The sequence below is a fragment of the Corvus brachyrhynchos genome, unplaced genomic scaffold, assembly GCF_000691975.1.
Source record: "Corvus brachyrhynchos isolate BGI_N302 unplaced genomic scaffold, ASM69197v1 scaffold68, whole genome shotgun sequence".
NCBI classification, from domain to species: Eukaryota; Metazoa; Chordata; class Aves; order Passeriformes; family Corvidae; genus Corvus; species Corvus brachyrhynchos.
The window spans coordinates 2,518,666-2,537,204 of record NW_008240039.1 but is presented as its reverse complement, the minus strand read 5'-3'; the positions used below and the strand labels follow the sequence as shown (position 1 = coordinate 2,537,204).

Genomic DNA, 18,539 nt, shown 5'->3' with positions numbered 1-18,539 from the left:
CAAAAAACCACCAGGGAATCCAGGGAATTCATTAAGCCTTCAGTATTTCAGTTCACCAGTCTCTGATTTCCAGTCAGCTGAAACTGGAAAGTCATTACTTCAGCTACAGCCCAGGTCAGAGGAAAGACTAGTACCAGACTGACAAAGCTGCCAGATTCCAGGTTCAGGATGAATGCAGGATGGCTGGGGAATTATAAGGGAGAATAAGGAGAATGCAGTATCTTAATTAAGGAAAAACAAACAACCTGTGCCAACAAACAAGGATATGTACTCGGGCAGCACAAATCAGTGCTACTGGAGCCACTGTGTGAAACCTGCACAGAGCAGGGCACAGAAACCACCAAGTCTCCTATTCTTGCATGTTTAGGTCAGTTTGACATCTGGCTTTTAGAGATGCTCATGTGTGAATTCCACACGTCCTTCACCCCTGCCAGCACAAACCCACAGCGAGTACCCAGCTATTGCCTCCATACAGACCCTGCCAGGGCTGGTCCAGAGGGCAGCACAGCTCACACCACACAATTCCCCCCTGCACAAAAGTCAACAACATCTTTCCTGCACTAAGCGACAGGAAATTGTTGCCAGCAAGGGGAACTCCATGGGAAGTGTGCAGAGACAATATCCTGCTTGGTGCATCCCCACAGCTCCTCAAAACGGTCCCAGATTTGCTGCTGAATCCCCTGCCCATATCCCTGCTCCCCTCACTGCCTGCCTGAGAAATCCCCTCCTAACTCAGCTCCCAGCTGCTCCCAGCACTCCCCATCCAGCAGGAACTGCTGCTCCTCCTGTCACTTTGGCTTTATAAAAACACTGGAACCAGACAGGCAGATCGTTGTAGGGTTTTTCTTTTTTGGGTTCGGGTTTTTCGTTTGTAGGTAAACTCCAATGTGGCACAGAGATTATAAACTGCAGCCTGGTATTTGGGGAAAGCCGCCTTTCCCTCAGTGCTGCAGTGGGCAGGGCAGGCAGAGGTTCTAGCAAAACGAAGAGAGATGACAAGCAAATAAATGGAACTGTTCAAAAACATTCTGTTGAGTAGGTGATGTTACTGCAGCTTATGGACATTTTGTCTTCCCTCGTCAGAAAAGCTGGCTTGCTAATTTATGGGCAGAGTGGGAAAAGCAGAGGGATACAGACAGACACAGAATACTTAAAACAGGCCTCAGAATGGAGACAAAGCTCCCCTTTCACCTCCTGCTGCTATTTACCATCTGGGATCCTGAAAAGGGGGTGATGGGTAGTTTTGTGATAGGTTTGGCAAGGGGCAGGACATTTAGGATTTTCTATGTGTAACGAGGTCATGTGTCAGCGCCTTTGCAGCACATGGGAACACTATCCAAAAGAAGGTTCAACAAAAGGGGTTGCCCTGGCTGAACTGGAAAGAAATTCTCTTTAAAAATATCCTGGTACCAATGTAGGATCTTAATAAGATTAGTAATAATAATAAATTTGCAGAAAATGCCTCCAGAACGTAGCTTGGGAAAGCACAAGAAAAAAATGAAGGAATGAACACATCCAATTAAAAGTGGGTATTTTTTATTATTCTATTTTTAGAAGTGGTATGAAATTTAAAAGCAAAATGAAAACTCTGAATCACATCGTTTACACCTCTGGAAACCAAACAGGTCAGGTCACTCCATGCTCTTTGGTAACTTTTGCTTTCTTGAGCCCCTTACATCGCACTTAGGAAGTAAGACCTCAACAGGCTGATATGAAATGTGCTGCGTGCCATGGAGAGGGAGAAGTGCTTTGTATTACAGTATTCTTTGGCATTTCCACTAATATTGGGGGTTGGGTGGTGGAGATAACTCAGGATTTCAGTCTCTGCCTGGAAGAAGTGTAGTGGTTTTATTCTTTTTTTTGATCACTTTGTTTCACAAAAGCAATTTATAAAGAGCAGTTACATGAAATGAGGAGTCCTGTCTTCATAAAGAGAATTATTAAAAGGGTGAATTTCCCATCACAGGGTGCTACAGTAAATCTTTAAACAGGATCCTTTAACCCAAGGACCTGAAGGTAACATGAGCACCCCAGCCTTTTGCCCAGACTGGAAGTCTGCTGACTGAAGTGATTCTAACAACGCTCCTACTGCAGACAATTCAATCTGTGCATTGAATTATTTAAAATCTGTTCTCTACAAGATGCCCAGATGTGAGAATTAGTCACTAGAACTAATGCAGTACTTTCCTACCCATGTGTCTCAAACTCCCGTGTAGCAGAAACCCCATTTTCAAGTCTGAAAGTTCTAAACCCAGGATGTCACCACTACAGCATCAACTACCCAGAGAAGTTAAAGGCAGTTCGTGCTTTGTGGAAGACAAAATTCCACAAGGTAGTGAAGGGAAATCAAAAAGTTATGTCAATCCTAAAGAACAGACCCTTTAAAAAAATCACTGGATCACACCTGTAAATCTGGTGCAGTGCCCTTGGATGTGAAAATGTTCTTGTTCCTCACCAGCCTCTCCTCCATGCATGCACATCACAGATCCAAAACTGGAGCCAGGGAGCAGGAAAAGGATCACAACTGGCACATTGCCATGAGAGACAAACAGATGGACACCTTCAGTCCATCAAGAAAGGCTCTTCAAGGGATCAGAGTTCAGGATGGCTCCATCCCACAGCCTGGATCAGGCTTCAATCAAACCCTTGGGCCAGAAAGCCACAGCATCCACCCCCGACATGGTCCTGAGGGCTCCTTCAGGCTGCTACTGATACTATAATGGTGTCACCTAGCTGCAAAAAAACAACAAATAAATGGCTTTTCACTCCAAAGTTCCTTCTTTCCTTTCCTCTATGTGTTGTTCTGCTCTGAGACAATAACCATAGCTCTGCTTTGTCCCTCCAGTTTTGAAAAGAGCTGCAGAAAGAGGGGGACACACGCACACAGAGGTTAGAGGCACTGGACAATGCTCAGGATTGGAAAATGTTACCAAAAAAATTAAATAAATAAATAAATATAATCACAGTTTTGATAGTTCTGTGGGAAAAAAAAAAAACCTTAGCAAATTTGCAACAAAACTGTTAAGTAATTAAGGCAAGACACTTCACACATGAACTTAAACTGCTAATTAAATCCCCCCTGCTTAATTGACTAGATTTGCATATCATTCAGTGAGGAATGGGAATGGCTTGGGCATTACACAAGCACTTCCTTGTACAGGAAGGCAGCTCAGTAACATAAACTAAGTTATAAGACAAAAACAATGCCCAGTTTCTGAATGAAATAGAAATTTTCAGCAGAGATTTTCAACATGGTTTTGTGAGGAACATTAGAACAGAACTCTCTGCAATCAGTTACTACCCAATAGTAATATTCAGAACTACAGCAAATGTTTTATATCTGTTCTATTTCCCTACTATTTAACCCATGATCACTTACTGCTCATCCATACAGCTCCCAGTTACTCTAAAAAATGGGTTTACAACCAAGAGAATCCATTTCTACTTGGAAAACTCCCATAACCTTCATTTCAATAACCATAGGATAAAAAGTATCAGTGTCTGTCCCTCTCTACCACTAAACTTAGTGTGCATTTAAGGAAGGTTTGAGCAAGCCTCCAGACCTGTAGCAGCAAAGAAACACTTTGACTCTTAAGATCAACTACAGTCAAGGAAAATGCACAACTATCTGCCATTCCCACCCCAAATGACCCAAGGTGTGCAGGATGAATCCAGCCTGGCAGAAGCTCTGCTCCAAGGAGGCCAGATGAGGTTTTTTTAAAGTGGGTAAAGACTCAGAGTCAGGAACACAATCTCTCCACATGGTAAAAACCGGTTCTAGGAGTTCCTCTCAATAATCTGCTTTTCAAGTGAGAGTTCTTACACCAATGTACACATGAGCACCTGGAGAATCAGGGCCATTCTGGCATTCCAGTCTCCAAAAGAAGAGTGTAGATCCTAACAACATCTCACCACTTTGGTGTAGAAGTTGGTGTCACATCAGTTGATTTGCACATTCCATTCACAGATATATTGATAAGGAGATATTTTTTTACCTCATCTTGTATCTTAAAAAAAAAAATAAAATCAATTCTTTATCTCATTTTAAAAGGTTCTGTAAGTCTTTGAAACATTAATATTCTCCCTAACAAAGCCAGCAGCTGCTCTGCCAGTCTGTGACATGGATGGTTTTGTTAAAAGGTTTTCATGTGGGGTTTTTTCAGTTCAGTGTGCTTTGCATATGAAACAGGACATTTCCCCACCCTCCACCCCCATTCCCTCCTAATCCAGAAGGGACCTTACTTCCTCCCTCTCAAACAAGCAGCTCATTCAGCAAAAGGGAAATCCCGAGATGCACTCGGGCACAGAGCCTAGAGAAGGAGCTTGGAGAAAAAAACCCAAACCAACAAACCTAACAACAAAAACACCACCACACACCCCCTCCAAAAAAAAGAAGGAAAAGAAGCGCTACCAAGTGTGTCCAAACCAGCAGGAAGAGGAGCAACGGAGCTGGTAATTACGAATTTACTTCTGCAGACTTCTCCTTCGGGACATGGCTCTGCCCTGCTGGTCTTTACCAAATTTTCCAGGGCTGCAATTCACTTTTGGCCCTACGGTGACACCGCCCAAAGCTGCAGCTCTCCCCTGCCCAAGGAGGAATCACAGATTGGAGAAGCCTTTACACGACGGCTGAGGGTGAATTTGGACCAACTCAACTGTTACTTTGACATGATAATCTGAGGCAAAAACTGGTTTTGGTTTTAAAATGAAAACAAAACCCAAGCAACCTTTTCTTAGTTAAGAAATTGGTTTGAGCAGGATCTGTGTGTCTCCATATTTCTCTTCCCTGAGACTTTGTGACATCATAATTGTCTACAGCAGTTAATTCTGATGTCACAGGGAATTAAGATTTTGGCTGAGGGAGCAAAAAAGTTCAAAAGTGAGGGGGATCTAATTAATAAGAGATTTTTTCAAGGACAAAACCCACATACAAGAAGTACAGCAATTTCAATGTAAGGGTTTCACATCTGCTAAGATGGGATCCAGCTGCTCCTTTACAAGCATATGAATGAGCATCCCTCTTAGAAACAAAGGAATATATGGAGTTTTGTGTGACTCCACTGAAATCAAATCAAGTTATAATACGAGAAAACTGCACCAATAAATTAGTCCAGCTAACAAGGACAAATTTGATAAAATTTTTAGAAACCTAAATTATAAATTTGCATGTAAATTTGTAAGAGCAGAATTCAAATGTTGAAATAGACTCTGAAAGGAAAACCTCCACTGAAATCCCATCAATTACTAAAATTTTCACTTGTAACATCTCAGCAGAATGTGACCCTCAGATTATTGCCAGTGAGGAAAACCTGGCCACATTTGGGAGTGATTTCCACTTTGAGATACATTTTAATACATTTGGACCAAGTCCAGTGACCTCACTGGAGTCAAACCACAGAGGCTGGAGCGAGGCAGTCCAGGTTCCATGGCAGGGTCTGGGGCAGGGAAGCTCCAACTTCTTCCCTTTCCCTGCATCGAACCCTGGCAGGGTTTCCCTGACAGCACTGATGCCACATGGATTATCCTGGCTGCATCCCAGGCCAAGAGAACTGGGTAAAGACCCTCAAGGTGTGGAGCACAGGGACATTTAGAATATTCTCTCTTTTCTCTAACGGCAGGAGTTAAAGCTCACCATGGGTACACCAATGGAAGTGCAGGACTAAGCAGTGCAGTGATGTCACACAAGCTTGGGCTGCTCACACAATTCTCAGCCATGATTCCAGGGAAGATGTTCCTGCTGGGAACCTCCCCACACGCTGTCCCCTCTGCTTGTGCCACTGTCGCTTCTCCTGGAGCTGCAGGAACTCATGAAGCTTCACAAAACAACCCAAAACAAGGGAAACAAAGAGAACACTGCGATTCTTTGGTAGCAGTTTGTGTCCCATGGACTCAGTTTGCGATTTAGAGAGTGGAGAGTCCTCTGGGTCACAGAATTAGAAGCTGCTGTCAGGAAAAAAACGAGTCAGTTGTGCACCACAGCATGGAAATACAGGTGAGGCAATAATCCCCATGAAGGAATGTGGTGGAAAGTGAGCCCACAGCTCCCACTCCAGCTCCTCCCCACTGTCCCAGTACCTCTGCGGAGTGACTGGGACAGAGACGTGGAACATTCTCCATCCCCAGCTCCGAACTGCTCAACCCCAGCTAAAGCGAAGCGTGACGATCTCTACAAATGCAAATGGCCCAAATGCCAAGACTAACATTTCTAAAACCTAATTCAACTCTTTCATTTCTTAGCTGCAGGCCCTTTGCTGCCACTCCTTTTTTCCACCCAAACAAAAGACTAAAGGGATGACTCAAAGCAACTTGAATTTCAAGCTAAAGCCACAAAGCACTGAATGCCTCATCTTTAACATTAAACAGGTGTGCAGATGATATTCTTTCAAGCCTCATCACAGCTAGGTTAATTGCCAAAAAACTGCAAAAAGACCAAATTTACTTAAAAGACACATGAGTAAGTTAATGCTACAAATAATCAAGAAAGTCATACAACAAATACAAGCAAAGAGTAGTTAAGGCACTGCCAACTCCTACTCCTTTTTCCCCTCAAAATTACTGATTTACTTTTATTTTGTATTCACAATTTTATATAATAAAAGTATAAAACCATATAATAATAAAAATATAATTTAATTTTTTCCTTCAGAACTCAGTAGTCTTCAATACAATACCTTTGCTCTAGAATCAGCAGGGCAAAAGAAAGATCAATGAATCCATTATAAAAAAAGATTGTCACAGAAATGTTTTTAGAAATTAAGGTTTTAGAAAAGGAGTATCTAATTTGCAGGCTGTGAGGGCCAAGACCTTTGAGCAGTAGTTCTGCATACTCACTGATAGGAAAAGAGAGCACTTTACTCCACTTTTATCCCTGTCTGTCACTAAATATGGCCCAAAGGTTATTTGGCTCCCCTGGTTTTACAAAAAACTCCACTGTTGTGGTAAGAAAAGGGCAAAAAGCCAAATGAAAGTAAATCTTTGGCTATATTAGTGCAAGGACTCATTGCATGCCCTGTTTCTTATTAGTGACTGAATGGGAACAAAGAAATATCAATGATGGACCTGATGCTGCAGTCTGTGCTCCTCTGAGGCTGATTTACTTCTCCCAGCAGCTCTGCACCACTCTAAACACAGTTATTTCAAAGGAATATTTCTAAATTATACCAGCATGGGTGAGATAATTCACTGAATAAACTGGAACTGCCAGTGGGGAGTTAAGAATGGCAATTTTTTTTTTTTTGGATGACTGTTATCCTTTCAACTCAGATAAGTTTTCCAACTGTGGAATGATGGTGCTTCAGAAAAGCCTGTTTGACATATAATTCACAATAACAGAAGTGTAAGTCTGAAATCCACTACATCAATGAAGGTTACCAAAATCAAACCATACTTTAGCCTTAATATTGTGCATTTTCTGCCTTTTTTAGTCCATTACTCTTTATAAAAGCTATAAAACTTATTTTACTACTATGAATAGGTAAACCTGAACAATCTTGAGGAATTTGTAGGGTGAAAAAATATCGAACCTAGAAAAATTTAATAGTTAGTTTTTTAATTATTGAAAGTAATTCACTGCTTCTAACTGGTACTACTGCAACCTCTGTCTCAGTAAGCAGCAGGATGCCTGTGCAACCTGTGTTTTTTACTACTCAGCAGAATTAATTTTGTGAGCTCGATCCTGGAAACAGCAGCTCCCAGCACCATGAGTGCAGCACTCCAGCATTCCACAGGGATGGAAAGAGAATGACTCTCCCAATGCCAGTGGAACTGCAGGAACAGCTCTCCAGACCTGTGCACCCTCTGGAATGGGTACAGGTGCCAGGACTCAGTCACACAAAGAGCCTCCCACAGAAATTCACACTGAAACAAGAAGTTGTTTCACCCTCTTCAAGTTCAATAAACACTCTTGACTGCAGTGCTTTCTTCTCCTGGGACACAAACTTTGATTTTGCTCAAGGGCAGCAGGAACTTCCTTAATAAATGGTCAAAGAATACCAAGAGCAGCATTACAGAGGCATTTCAGACTTTTTAATGGTAGTAAAGGCAACGACTTCTTACACAGCACTCAAGTGTCTCTAGACAAGGTGGCGATCAGTGGCTGGACTCCAGGACCCCAGAGGTCTTTTCCAGCCTCAATGATTGCATGATTCCCTGAAATCCAACAACTGAAAGAAAACACTACAGCAGATATGCATCAACAGTGCTGCAGAGCCCAGAAGGATGTCCCACATGAGTGCCTGGCTGATCTACCTGGACAAAAATCACCACCTGTAACAGAGGTAATGTGGGAAGTGGAGGGGGTAGAGGACTTAATAAAAATGCAGGATATGACAGTGAAAAGATATGAAATGGTTTTTCTTCCAACCCCAACAGATGTTGTTCAATTAAGGATGCAAATAAATCACCCTCTGCATTGCAAGTCAGAAAACACACACATAAAAGCTTTCTAAATACATTTCAGTTTAAACTTGCATAATTCTCCCAGTGGAGAAATCATCTTCAACTTATGTAATCCTTAGAAAGAGACATTATTACATACAATTCTGTGCCACTAAGAAACAAGGAAGACATATCTAGAAAAGAGGTGCACCCACACACGATTAATTATATGGGTGTGGAGGGAACAGAGGGGAAGAGCTGGAACAGGGATGCAGAGCCCCGAGTCTGCTGTTTCCACAGAGACTGAGCTGTGAGAGAGCTCCAGGGGCTGCTCCCCTTTCACCAGCCAGAACTGTCTGTTATACTTAACCCAGACTTCCGAACACTTGATATCCTGTCTGCTATTTCAATGCCCTTACTCAATGTTTCAGACAGACATTACACAAACTGGCTGGTGAAAAGAGTTGAGAAACCAAGAAGCAATCCAAGTCAATGACCTTATTCTATAAAACGATACCACTGAGTGAACAGCGGGCGAAGAACAAAGCACAGGGTACCACGGCCCCCAAATCCATCACTGAAGTCTTCCCCAGGAAAAGACAAGCACCAGGCTCTACCTTATCTTGTTGATATTGCTGCTGTCTTTTAATCCTTAAAGCCTGAGCAGTCCTTGTGCTTCCAGTGGCACTGATTCTCATACCAAAACAGAAACAGCTTCCATTTTTTCTTCAAGAAAAAAGAAAAAAAATCTACAGAAAACCAAACATAAAAGTCCCATTTTCTACAAAGCATGTGCAAAGGTAACTGTACAGAAATCAATAAACAACAAAGCCAGAGCCTACGTTATTGATTAGCTACTTTGCTGTTTACCTCCAGCATACAGAATGATGCTGCAATTTTTACATACCCATAGAATCTCCAGCCTCGGGTACATTTTCCCTGACTCTTTAAACAGGACTGTTAGAACAAGACTGCCTGAGTTAGGATGGCAGGACCTGCCTCATTTCACAGCACATATGTCTCTGCAGCTTATCAGGCTGTGTTAATATGCATCCACTGCTTGGAGAAGCCCAATCTTACATGATAGCAACCAAACCATAGATGGAGGCGATGATAAGAGCTCCACACATGGGAATTCCCATTGGCTCCCAGAAGAGCTCTGTCCATCACACACTGACAGGATCAGAGCTGGAATTAGTATCAGTGTTTTCGTCACCTCATCCAACCAAAAGTCAAAGTAAAATCGTTATCTCAGTGCAGAGGGGCCAGTCTCTATCAGCCAGCAGGAGTCCCCAACGCCAAGGAAAGCTGCACATCCCATGAACTGCGTCAGATTTAACTCTGAGGCCAAGCTTACGGTCCTTGAATTTGCATCAGCAAAAAAGGCTGATCCTTATCCCAACCTTAGACATATTTCTTCATTGTTAAAAAAACAAACAAACAAAAAAGGACAATACAGGAAGAGAAGATCTCTGTGGTAGATCTCTACCACAACCTTAAAACCAAATCTTGCATGTAGTGACCAACAGACAAAACCCCTTCAGTCTGAAGCCAGCTCTCAGTTGCCCCATTCAGTGAGGTCCACCAGGATCAGAGCACCAAATGTCTACTAAACCAAATCCTCATTAATGAGCAAAATGAAAATACTTCAAGTAGCAGAACTACAGGGTCTCAGAGTCAGCACAGTCCTGTAAATACCAGCTAAGGCCATTAACTTGGTGAAGCCACTCTGCCTCAGCACTGGGACATTCTGGTTCAGAGTCTGTCCCTGGTCTCTGCCACTACTGCCAGTCAACACACAGGAAGGAGTCTATTACACAGAGTCTGCTGTGGTTTGTGGGTGAACTGGTTCCAATTACTGTGGGCTGATTGCTTCAGTGGGAGCTGTAGAACCGGCTCCAAAGCCCCAAACCTTCGGATTAACCTCTGGTGCTCCAGAAGATACGGAGCAGGTGATTTCAGTAACGACTTGAGTCTGAATCTCTATGCTGACAATGAAATGTAAGGCATACAAGACTGCACAAGGTGTAAAGGAGGAGGGAAGGAACCAGAGCACATCTTTTCAGAGCAAACCTGCTTCTTTGAAATTATTTTCCAAGAATATACACTGCCTGTATTAGAGACAGAGAGTGGAATGGCATTAAAAAACTGGTGCTGATTTATTAATTCATAATACACATTACCCAGATACACAAAACATATGCAAAGTAGATATTAACTAATAAAATGTGTCATTAGCACACATGCTTTAATTGACAGACTTCAAACAAAAACATGCTATATTCCTACATTTTAAAGTAATGCTTCCTGTATGTGAAGATTAATTTGAATTAAGTGCTCTACGGCCACTCAGCTAAAATAGATCAGCCTAGTAATTGATGGGATTCTATCAGTAGATTCTCCACAATCCAGTATAAGTCATTTTTGTCTTATTTTTTCCAAGATCCTCCTATTGGTTTTGCTGTAACTCTTCCACGACAGTTCCCTCTTAAGTAAGAATTACAGTGTCAAGTCCAAAGTGTGCTTTAAAATAAAACCAAAACAACCAAACCAAGCCAAATATTTTTTAGAAAAAAAACCTCTGTCTTAATACTACACACATGGAGACACAGCTCCTCATGTGATGGCAAAGCAGTCTGGCCAGCTGAGTCAGCAATGTGAGTTCAATCACCAGTGATCCCCAGTAAGAGCCAGCCCACTCCTTACGGCACTGGGGACATTCAAACCCTTCGCTTCGGTGAAATTACTCTGCCGGCAGATGAACCTAAGGTGAGTTTTCAGTGAGACTAGACACTGCATCTCTGTAGACACCCAATGCCTGTGGCTCTGGAGCCCCCCTGCTCTGGCAGTGCTGGTGCTGGGGGTGCAGATAAGGAACGAGAGGCTCCAGCCCAGGGCTGCTGCGCTGCCCGGACACGCTTGGAGCAGCTTGGCGCAGACGCCTCCAGATGCTTTTACAACACCGATCCAAAGGCGCCTCTCAGCAAGTGCAAACACACCCTCCTGGGTCAGCCAGCCCCAGCCAGCGATAACTGGGCTCTCAGCCTGCCAGGGACCAGGTGTCGGGCTCCCAGCACATCCAAAAAATAAGCGGTGTTTACACGCATCTTCAAAGCACACTACTGTTTGGGCAGAACACACGCCCAAGCCTGAAACCACAGAAATGGAGAGGCAAGCGAGACAGCCCAGACAATGGAGGGAGAGGCAGAGGTTTAAATATTTTAGGCAGCGATTTTCAAAAGCAGAGATTGCATATAATTCCCTCCCTAATTCAAGAGAACTGACTTGAGGAACTTAGGAACTCTTCTGCAGCAAGAGAGAGCCATGGTTGACTCAACACCATTAGATCATTCACAGCACACTCTTTGTCCAACACACATGCACGTACCTGCTGCTTTGTTCTCGATCTACAACATCTGTAAAACTGTTTGCAGGGTTGAGAAAAACTGCTGATGTTTGCTTAAACACTGACAATCTCCCCAGGTACATGGGATTTCATTCAGGCTGGTGTCACTTTTGAAGTCCAACTTTTAAGCTGTAAAAGGCTTCTTAACCAAGCTACTGCCCCAAGACATCAATGTTTTTGTTTTAGGGACTTCTAAATTTTTACTGGAGCATCTCTAAAACAATTCTTGGACATCAAGTAGAAAACAGGACTTCAATATTCTATGGGAAAACAACTGAACCCTCAGTTCTCAGGCAAAAATTTTCCAACAGTATTTCTTGTGTCAGTTTGCATCAAGAATAAATCCATCCTGCAGTCTGAACACCACTGCCAGGGAATAAACTCAGAACCTCTCTGCTACACCCACCATAGGATATACCCTATTAACACATAAAGGTTACTACTGCCAGGAGGCAGGACTTTAGGATAAGACACACATTCCAGCCCTACTCCTGCAGCCTTTCAGGTGGCCATAAAGCACAGCACAGCAACCACTGGGCAGCACCTAAAAGCCCACGTCCTCCCTCCAGCTGCGCCAGCGCCGCGCCGCTCCACTCGCAGCAATTTGGGTTCTTTGATTCGGCTGCACACTTGACCTGGCTAAACCTTCCTCCAGCTGAGCGAGCTGCATGTTGTGGCAGCACTGGGTTGGGAGGCATTGTGAAATAAAGTGGGAGGCCTCATGTGCTCATTTGTGTGTCAGTACCCAGAATGCTGCTTCTGGCTTCCAGCGACTTCATAGAAGTGCTGCTGGGACTTGAACCGTGGGAACACGGCAGCACTGGGTGTGTGGGTGTGCTCACACGCGTGCAAGGACAGCTCTGGCTCTCCTGCGCCCTGCTCACAGCCAGTCCTGCTCAGGGCACAGATGTCTGGCACACAGGTGGGGAATCTCAAAGCGCTGTGAAATGTTGCTCGGTTTAGCATTGGAGAAAAAAGGTTAGAAACAGACACAGTCAAACCCACCCTCCTCTTCTGGAAATAGCAACCAACAAAGCCTTCAGGGCTGCGTCTGAATTAATTCTGTGCGAGTGGAGCATCCTGATGTGAGGCAAGCAGGGAGCTGTCTGTCACACGGGAGAGGAGAGCAGCGCCACAGACACACTGAAGCCACATCAGTCCCACAGGAGAACATGCACCAGGCACCAGAGGTTGAGCCCAAGAAAAAGGCTTTGGCACTGATGGTGGATATCTAGGACCCTGTTTTGCAACCCCATCAGGTTATTCACATTTTTAATTTCTAGAAATACCCCAGAATGTAATGGTTGTGCTGCATGCCAGTAATGGTGGATGAAATGAGACAGGTAGGGAAACAGGACACCCACACAAGTAAAAGCCGTGTTGGTGCAGAGAGAAAGCAAAGCACAACAAACCCTGCATGGGAAGGTGGAACACCCAGTGAAGGATACAAAATAAGTAAAACGGAGAAGTTATAGGGCTCAAGAAAAGAAAGAGCATTGGGAAGTGGCAGGAAGGTGAAAGACCTTATGGACAGTCAATTACTCATCCAAGCATGAACAAGGAGGATATAAAAACGAAAATTTTAAAAGAGGGTAAAGGATAGTGACTGAGGCCTTTATGGTCCCTGCTCTAGTGGGGGGGCTCCAGCTGTCACAACTCCCTCCAGCTTTTGGTTAAGACCCTTTGCTGGCTTCACACAGGTCTAGACAAAGGATTCTTCTGCAAGTTGCAAGACCAGGCAACAGGAGTCTTGTTCAACCAACACCGCTGACCGAGAGATGAGACCTCTGCAGCTACACATCCATCTCCTGGTACAGACGGATGGATATGCACTACAGATACTTGATGTACAGAGAAATATGCACTGGGAATGAAATATCTAGGAAAAGCTACACCTTGTAGCAAAGCTTTAAAACCACGCCAAGGAAAAAAAAGGAAAAGGGAAACAAGAAAAAAGAGAGGAAAAAAAGGCAGTTCTGCCACTACGCTGAATCTGCATCAGGGGCTTGTGCCAACCCAGCTCCTCCATTTAAGTCAGACCCTTAAAAGGCAGAGCTGTGCTGGCAGAAATCTCCCGACCTCATCACAGAAACCTCATGGAGACACATGAAAAGGTCAAAACACTCACTGCTGCTTAAACAGCCATAAAATTGGTCATATGCATCCCATGCTACCAACATACTACCAGAACCCCAGGGCAAACACACCACACAACGCAATGCGTGTACACACAGAGAGAAATAAATAAATTGAGAAACTGAAAAAAATAAGGCCACTCCTGAAAGCAGAAAACCCAATATCTGACACAGCAGCTTATGGCACGCCACGCACAGGAACACCTCTGTATGAAACAGAACAAAGCAAAGCTGAGATCTACATCAAAAAGGAAGCCCACCACAAAGACACATGTGCTTCACCCTTTCATCCCCAGAGACAGCCAGAGCCCCACAGACACACAAAACCCACACAGGATTTAACACACATGGAATGGGACCATCCTGTCATTTCCTCACTAGGCATCTAAACTTTACTCCAATGTTACTTGCCCCTGGCCACAGCCTACCAATCTTAGAGCCTGATTAAATCTCTCCATAATTATCCACACACACTGCTACAACACAAATGACCTTAGCATATGATATCCGTTGGCTAAGCCCAATGGAAAAAGACTTCAGGAAAAGGAAGGATAAGCGTACAAAACACTGCCAGCACTGTCAGGGTCTCCTCAGGACTGCACTGGTTCAATAGAAGCATCCTGAAGGCAGCTCAAAAGCCTTGAAACTTAATATGAGATGAAACATTCTGTTTTCTCTACCCCATCGTCTGAGCAGACACCACTCTATTCTTCCCCACCTTACCTCTTGCCACCTTTCAAATGAATTTATGCAGGAGACTTAGCATTTCACCATGATGGATTTCTGGCAAAATTTTCCAAAAAATAGATGGCCACCATTTCCTCACAGAATTTTTGGCGTTCACTATTAGATAACTTTAACTCACTCTTGCAAGAAGTGCTGTGCTCCAGGCAGATTTTGGAGGGTGAGGGAAGAGTGCTTCTCATATTCTGAACTAGGACCTATGAAAGGGTCCCCAAAAAAACTGAGGCACAGCCAAGGTTTAGTAACCTTTTCTTGTTCTCGTCCTGCAGCCTCGCCTAGGGTGTTGGATAAATGATGCAGCTGAAGAGAACACTGAAAAAGCCTTGCAAGAAAAGGAAAGTACTCCTCTACTAACATTCATTTTAATTAAACTCTGGAAATGACCAAGTCAGGGGCACAAGACCTTTCTACAACAAGAATGTGGAGGTTTTTTACTTTTACTTCCCAAACGAAGCATGCCCTAGAAAATTCCTTTCCCAGCATGAAAAATGTTTCCAGTTTGAGAGCCATATTCTCCTCTCACATCCATGTAGATCTATCCCACCATTCCACCTCAGCACATGACTGACGGAGAATAGACAAGCCATTAAAAACACATCCACCTCCAACCACGGGGATAATGTGCCTCATTACAGCCCAGCTTTGTCACAGCGTCCTGACACTCCGGGGAGGAAAAGGAGGGGTGAAGACAAGGACTGAGCCGGGGGCCAGGAGAGAAACTGGAACTGGAAAAGTGAGACTCTGCTCCCTAATCCAGAAGCGTGGAGCCCAGTCAGATGGGCTCACTAGGCCTCCTAGGCTGGTTGTGGAATTACTGTACTGTTTGCACAGCATATTTAAAAAAAAAAATCTGGGTTTTGGTTGGGTATTTTTGTTGCAATTTTTTAGAAATAAAAGCTCTACCTTAGTCAGAGTGCGTGGCTGACCCTTTAAACAGGTATTTGGTAAGTTAATTGAGATTTTTCACCGTGGGCTTTAAATATCGCTTCTCTTTTCCAGGCTTGTGTACTGCCCTTCCACTCCAGACATAAAAACCCAAAGTTTGGAAATCTCTGACAATGAGGCAGAGCCCAAGCAACAAACCTGCAGGGGAAAACTCGGGAGGCAGGAGTTTGCTTTCCCCTTGCACCGGGGGGAAGGAGCAGGAAGCAGAATTGCTCATCCCCAGCCAGTTGCACCATCGCCAGGAGCCAGACAGACATCCCGCTGTCTGGGAGTCCTCAAGGCCTTGTGGCACTGCTGCCCATGGAGCAGGACCGGTGCCAGATGCCAAGGCAGCCTCCCACCCACACACCAGGGATTCTGGGATCTAAAGGCAGCTCAGACTGAAAGAAAAACAAGCGACACCTAAAAAAAAAAAATGTGCTTTAGCTGTCTGGCTCAGCACAGCACGGCATGGAATACCTTAAGGAGCTGCTGCAGCTGGCCCTAGACAGAGTCATTTGCTGGATGTAGACATAATCCAATATACAAAAGCCTGTCTGCTGGGGAAATTTAGGCTCCACAGGGATACTCTAAAAGCAGGGACTTCTCCATTCACGTTCCGCACTCTTCATCTGAAAACCAGTAACCTGCACTACCGGCACGATTTTTTTCTTAACAGGCACATTTTATTTCCATACAACCATTTAGAGCATTAACCCCCACCTCCATCCCTGGCGACACTCAATCGACCAGAAGAGTGCACGGACTTGTGTCTGGAGCCATCAGTACCTGCTCCTTTTTTCTGGCTTCTCCCTTGTCTTGACCCCTGAGTGAAGAAGCCCTTAAGAGCCGAACTCACGCACTTCCAGATAAAGTCTGGGGCAGGGTGATGGGCTTCAAAGACCAGGGTCCACGTATAGTAAAATATACAAATACACATACGTAATTTAAACAAACTCCAAACACCGTGCTCAGAACACAACCAGAGAAATAAATGTGCCATCACAAGCGCTGCTGCTTCACAGCAACACACACACGGGGAGAATGGAGAACACGATTAAAATTGCTAAATGACTCCAAGGAAAAGCAGCTGGCAACAATTTGGGTATATCGATAAATGTTACCGAAATCCCCCCCGCCCCCTTTAAAATTACAGGCGCCACTTACCCGGGGGGCTTTCCTCTTGTATTTGTTGTTATAGTCAAATTTTTCTTTCATTTCATCTAAGAGCTGGCCCAGTCTAGCTTTCTCCTCTTTCCCAGTATAATCCTGGCTGAGGAGGATATAGGATCTCCAGTTTGCAGAGTCAAAGCCCCAGTGGCAAGTCCTGTTTTCCAGCGATTTGTGAGAGTGAACCACAAATTTGTGAGGTGGGTACATGAGCCTGCAGTCCAAGCACTGGATGCAGGCTGCGCTGGGGTTACTGTAAAGCTCTGGCACCAGGAGTCCCTTACACTTCCCAAAGCACTCATGATACACCTTGAAGCTCTTCTCCGTGAGCTCCAGCTCAATTGTGCTAGAGAATTCCTTCTTGCAGTGGGGAGGATAGGTGCCACCATAAAGCAAAGCGTTACAAAGCCTCTCAGCATCAGTTTTCGTGATGAGCCCGCAGGAAGGAGCGGAGAAGGGCAGGATGCCCATGACTTTGAGGATTTCCAGCTGGTCAGCAGTGCATCTGGAGCAGTAAATATGTAGCTCATCACACACCGAATTAATCTGCTGCAGGGAGAAGTCCCTGAGCACCGAGTTCAGGATCTGGGGCAAGCAAAGCCGCTTCTCTCCGCCCACCACGAAGCAGGAGATGGTTTCCCCTTCCAGGATGGTCTCGCACCTCTCTGTGGATCTGTCCGAGGGCATGAAGAAGGGACCAGGCATGACCGGAGGAGGCTGGATCGGGGGCAGATGCAGTACAGGTTCCGCTGGGTCTTTGCCATTGTCTTTCTTATACATCTCCTGTGCCCATCGTGCTGAGAAAGCAGCAGGGCCACCCAGGGAGCTCATAGAGCTCAGATGAAACTGTTCCAAGGTCTTCTGCAGTCCTGGATGAGGCTGGAAGCTGCTTCTACTTACAGTCTCCATTTTTTAGTTTCTATTCCCAAAACAAACAGCAAAAATCCCCAATTATCTTCCACCCTGGTGCAAATCCACTTAAGGGATTTTTTTAAGGAAAAATATGAACAAAATAAAACAACCCACCCTTGTGTTTTTCCTCCTTTTCACTCAGCAATCCACTAACGGAGAGGAAATAAATCCTTTTGTATGCGTGTCTCTCTCTTCTTTCTTTTCTCTTGGTTCGCGTTACAATTTCAAACCCTCCAAGTCTCCAAGCTGCCCCGATGGAGCACAGAATCACGGCAAAAAGAGGTCTTCATCCGAGCACTCACCCCCTCAGCCAACCCCCAGGCAAACCAATCCCTCCTCCCACACCTCCAACACACACTCACTCACACACACACACACCACCCACAGAAACACAAAAAGTCTGTGCCACGCTCCGAGCACCCGGGGCTCAAATATGTTCTGGCGGCTGCTGCTTCTCTGCAGTGATCTCCCTTCTGTCCATATCCACCGAGGGAAGGCGCGGGGGAGGAAAGTAAAAAGCAGGAGGAGGCAGAACGCTCGGTCTGTGGAAGGAACAACGCAGGAGAAAAGGCCCAAATCTCCGGCACTGCCGAAGCGGCGCGGGGGCTCCGCACGGGCGAAGAGCGGCTCCGCTGCCCCTCGTGGTCCCTCTGCTCGGCCTGGGAGGGCTCCTCGGCTCTCGGTTCGCCTTCCTTCCCTTATTTCTGCCGGTGCTCTCGTTGTGCCGTGGGGAGCCGCGGTGAGAGCGCACACATCCTCCCAGCTCCTCTTTCCAGCAGTGACTGAGAGTGCCTGAGAGCTGAGCTAATGCAGGCGGGCTCAGCCTCCCGCCCTCCGCCTCCCCCCCTCTGTTTGTTGGTGTCTGCCTCAGT

At 45.0% G+C, this 18,539-nt stretch overlaps 2 protein-coding genes across 2 annotated transcripts in view; one reads left to right on the top strand and one right to left on the bottom strand.

Moving 5' to 3' along the window:
* The window catches only part of SKI (SKI proto-oncogene), a 102,369-nt gene extending 83,836 nt beyond the window's left edge, over positions 1-18,533 (bottom strand). Inside the window, exon 1 of the mRNA XM_017743979.1 lies at positions 16,753-18,533. Coding sequence (XP_017599468.1) covers positions 16,753-17,664 — 912 coding nt within the window. The 5' untranslated portion in view covers positions 17,665-18,533. The remainder of the gene's footprint in view (positions 1-16,752) is intronic.
* Positions 18,101-18,539, top strand: part of FAAP20 (Fanconi anemia core complex associated protein 20) — a 34,933-nt gene continuing 34,494 nt past the window's right edge. Inside the window, exon 1 of the mRNA XM_017743978.1 lies at positions 18,101-18,406. Coding sequence (XP_017599467.1) covers positions 18,101-18,406 — 306 coding nt within the window. The remainder of the gene's footprint in view (positions 18,407-18,539) is intronic.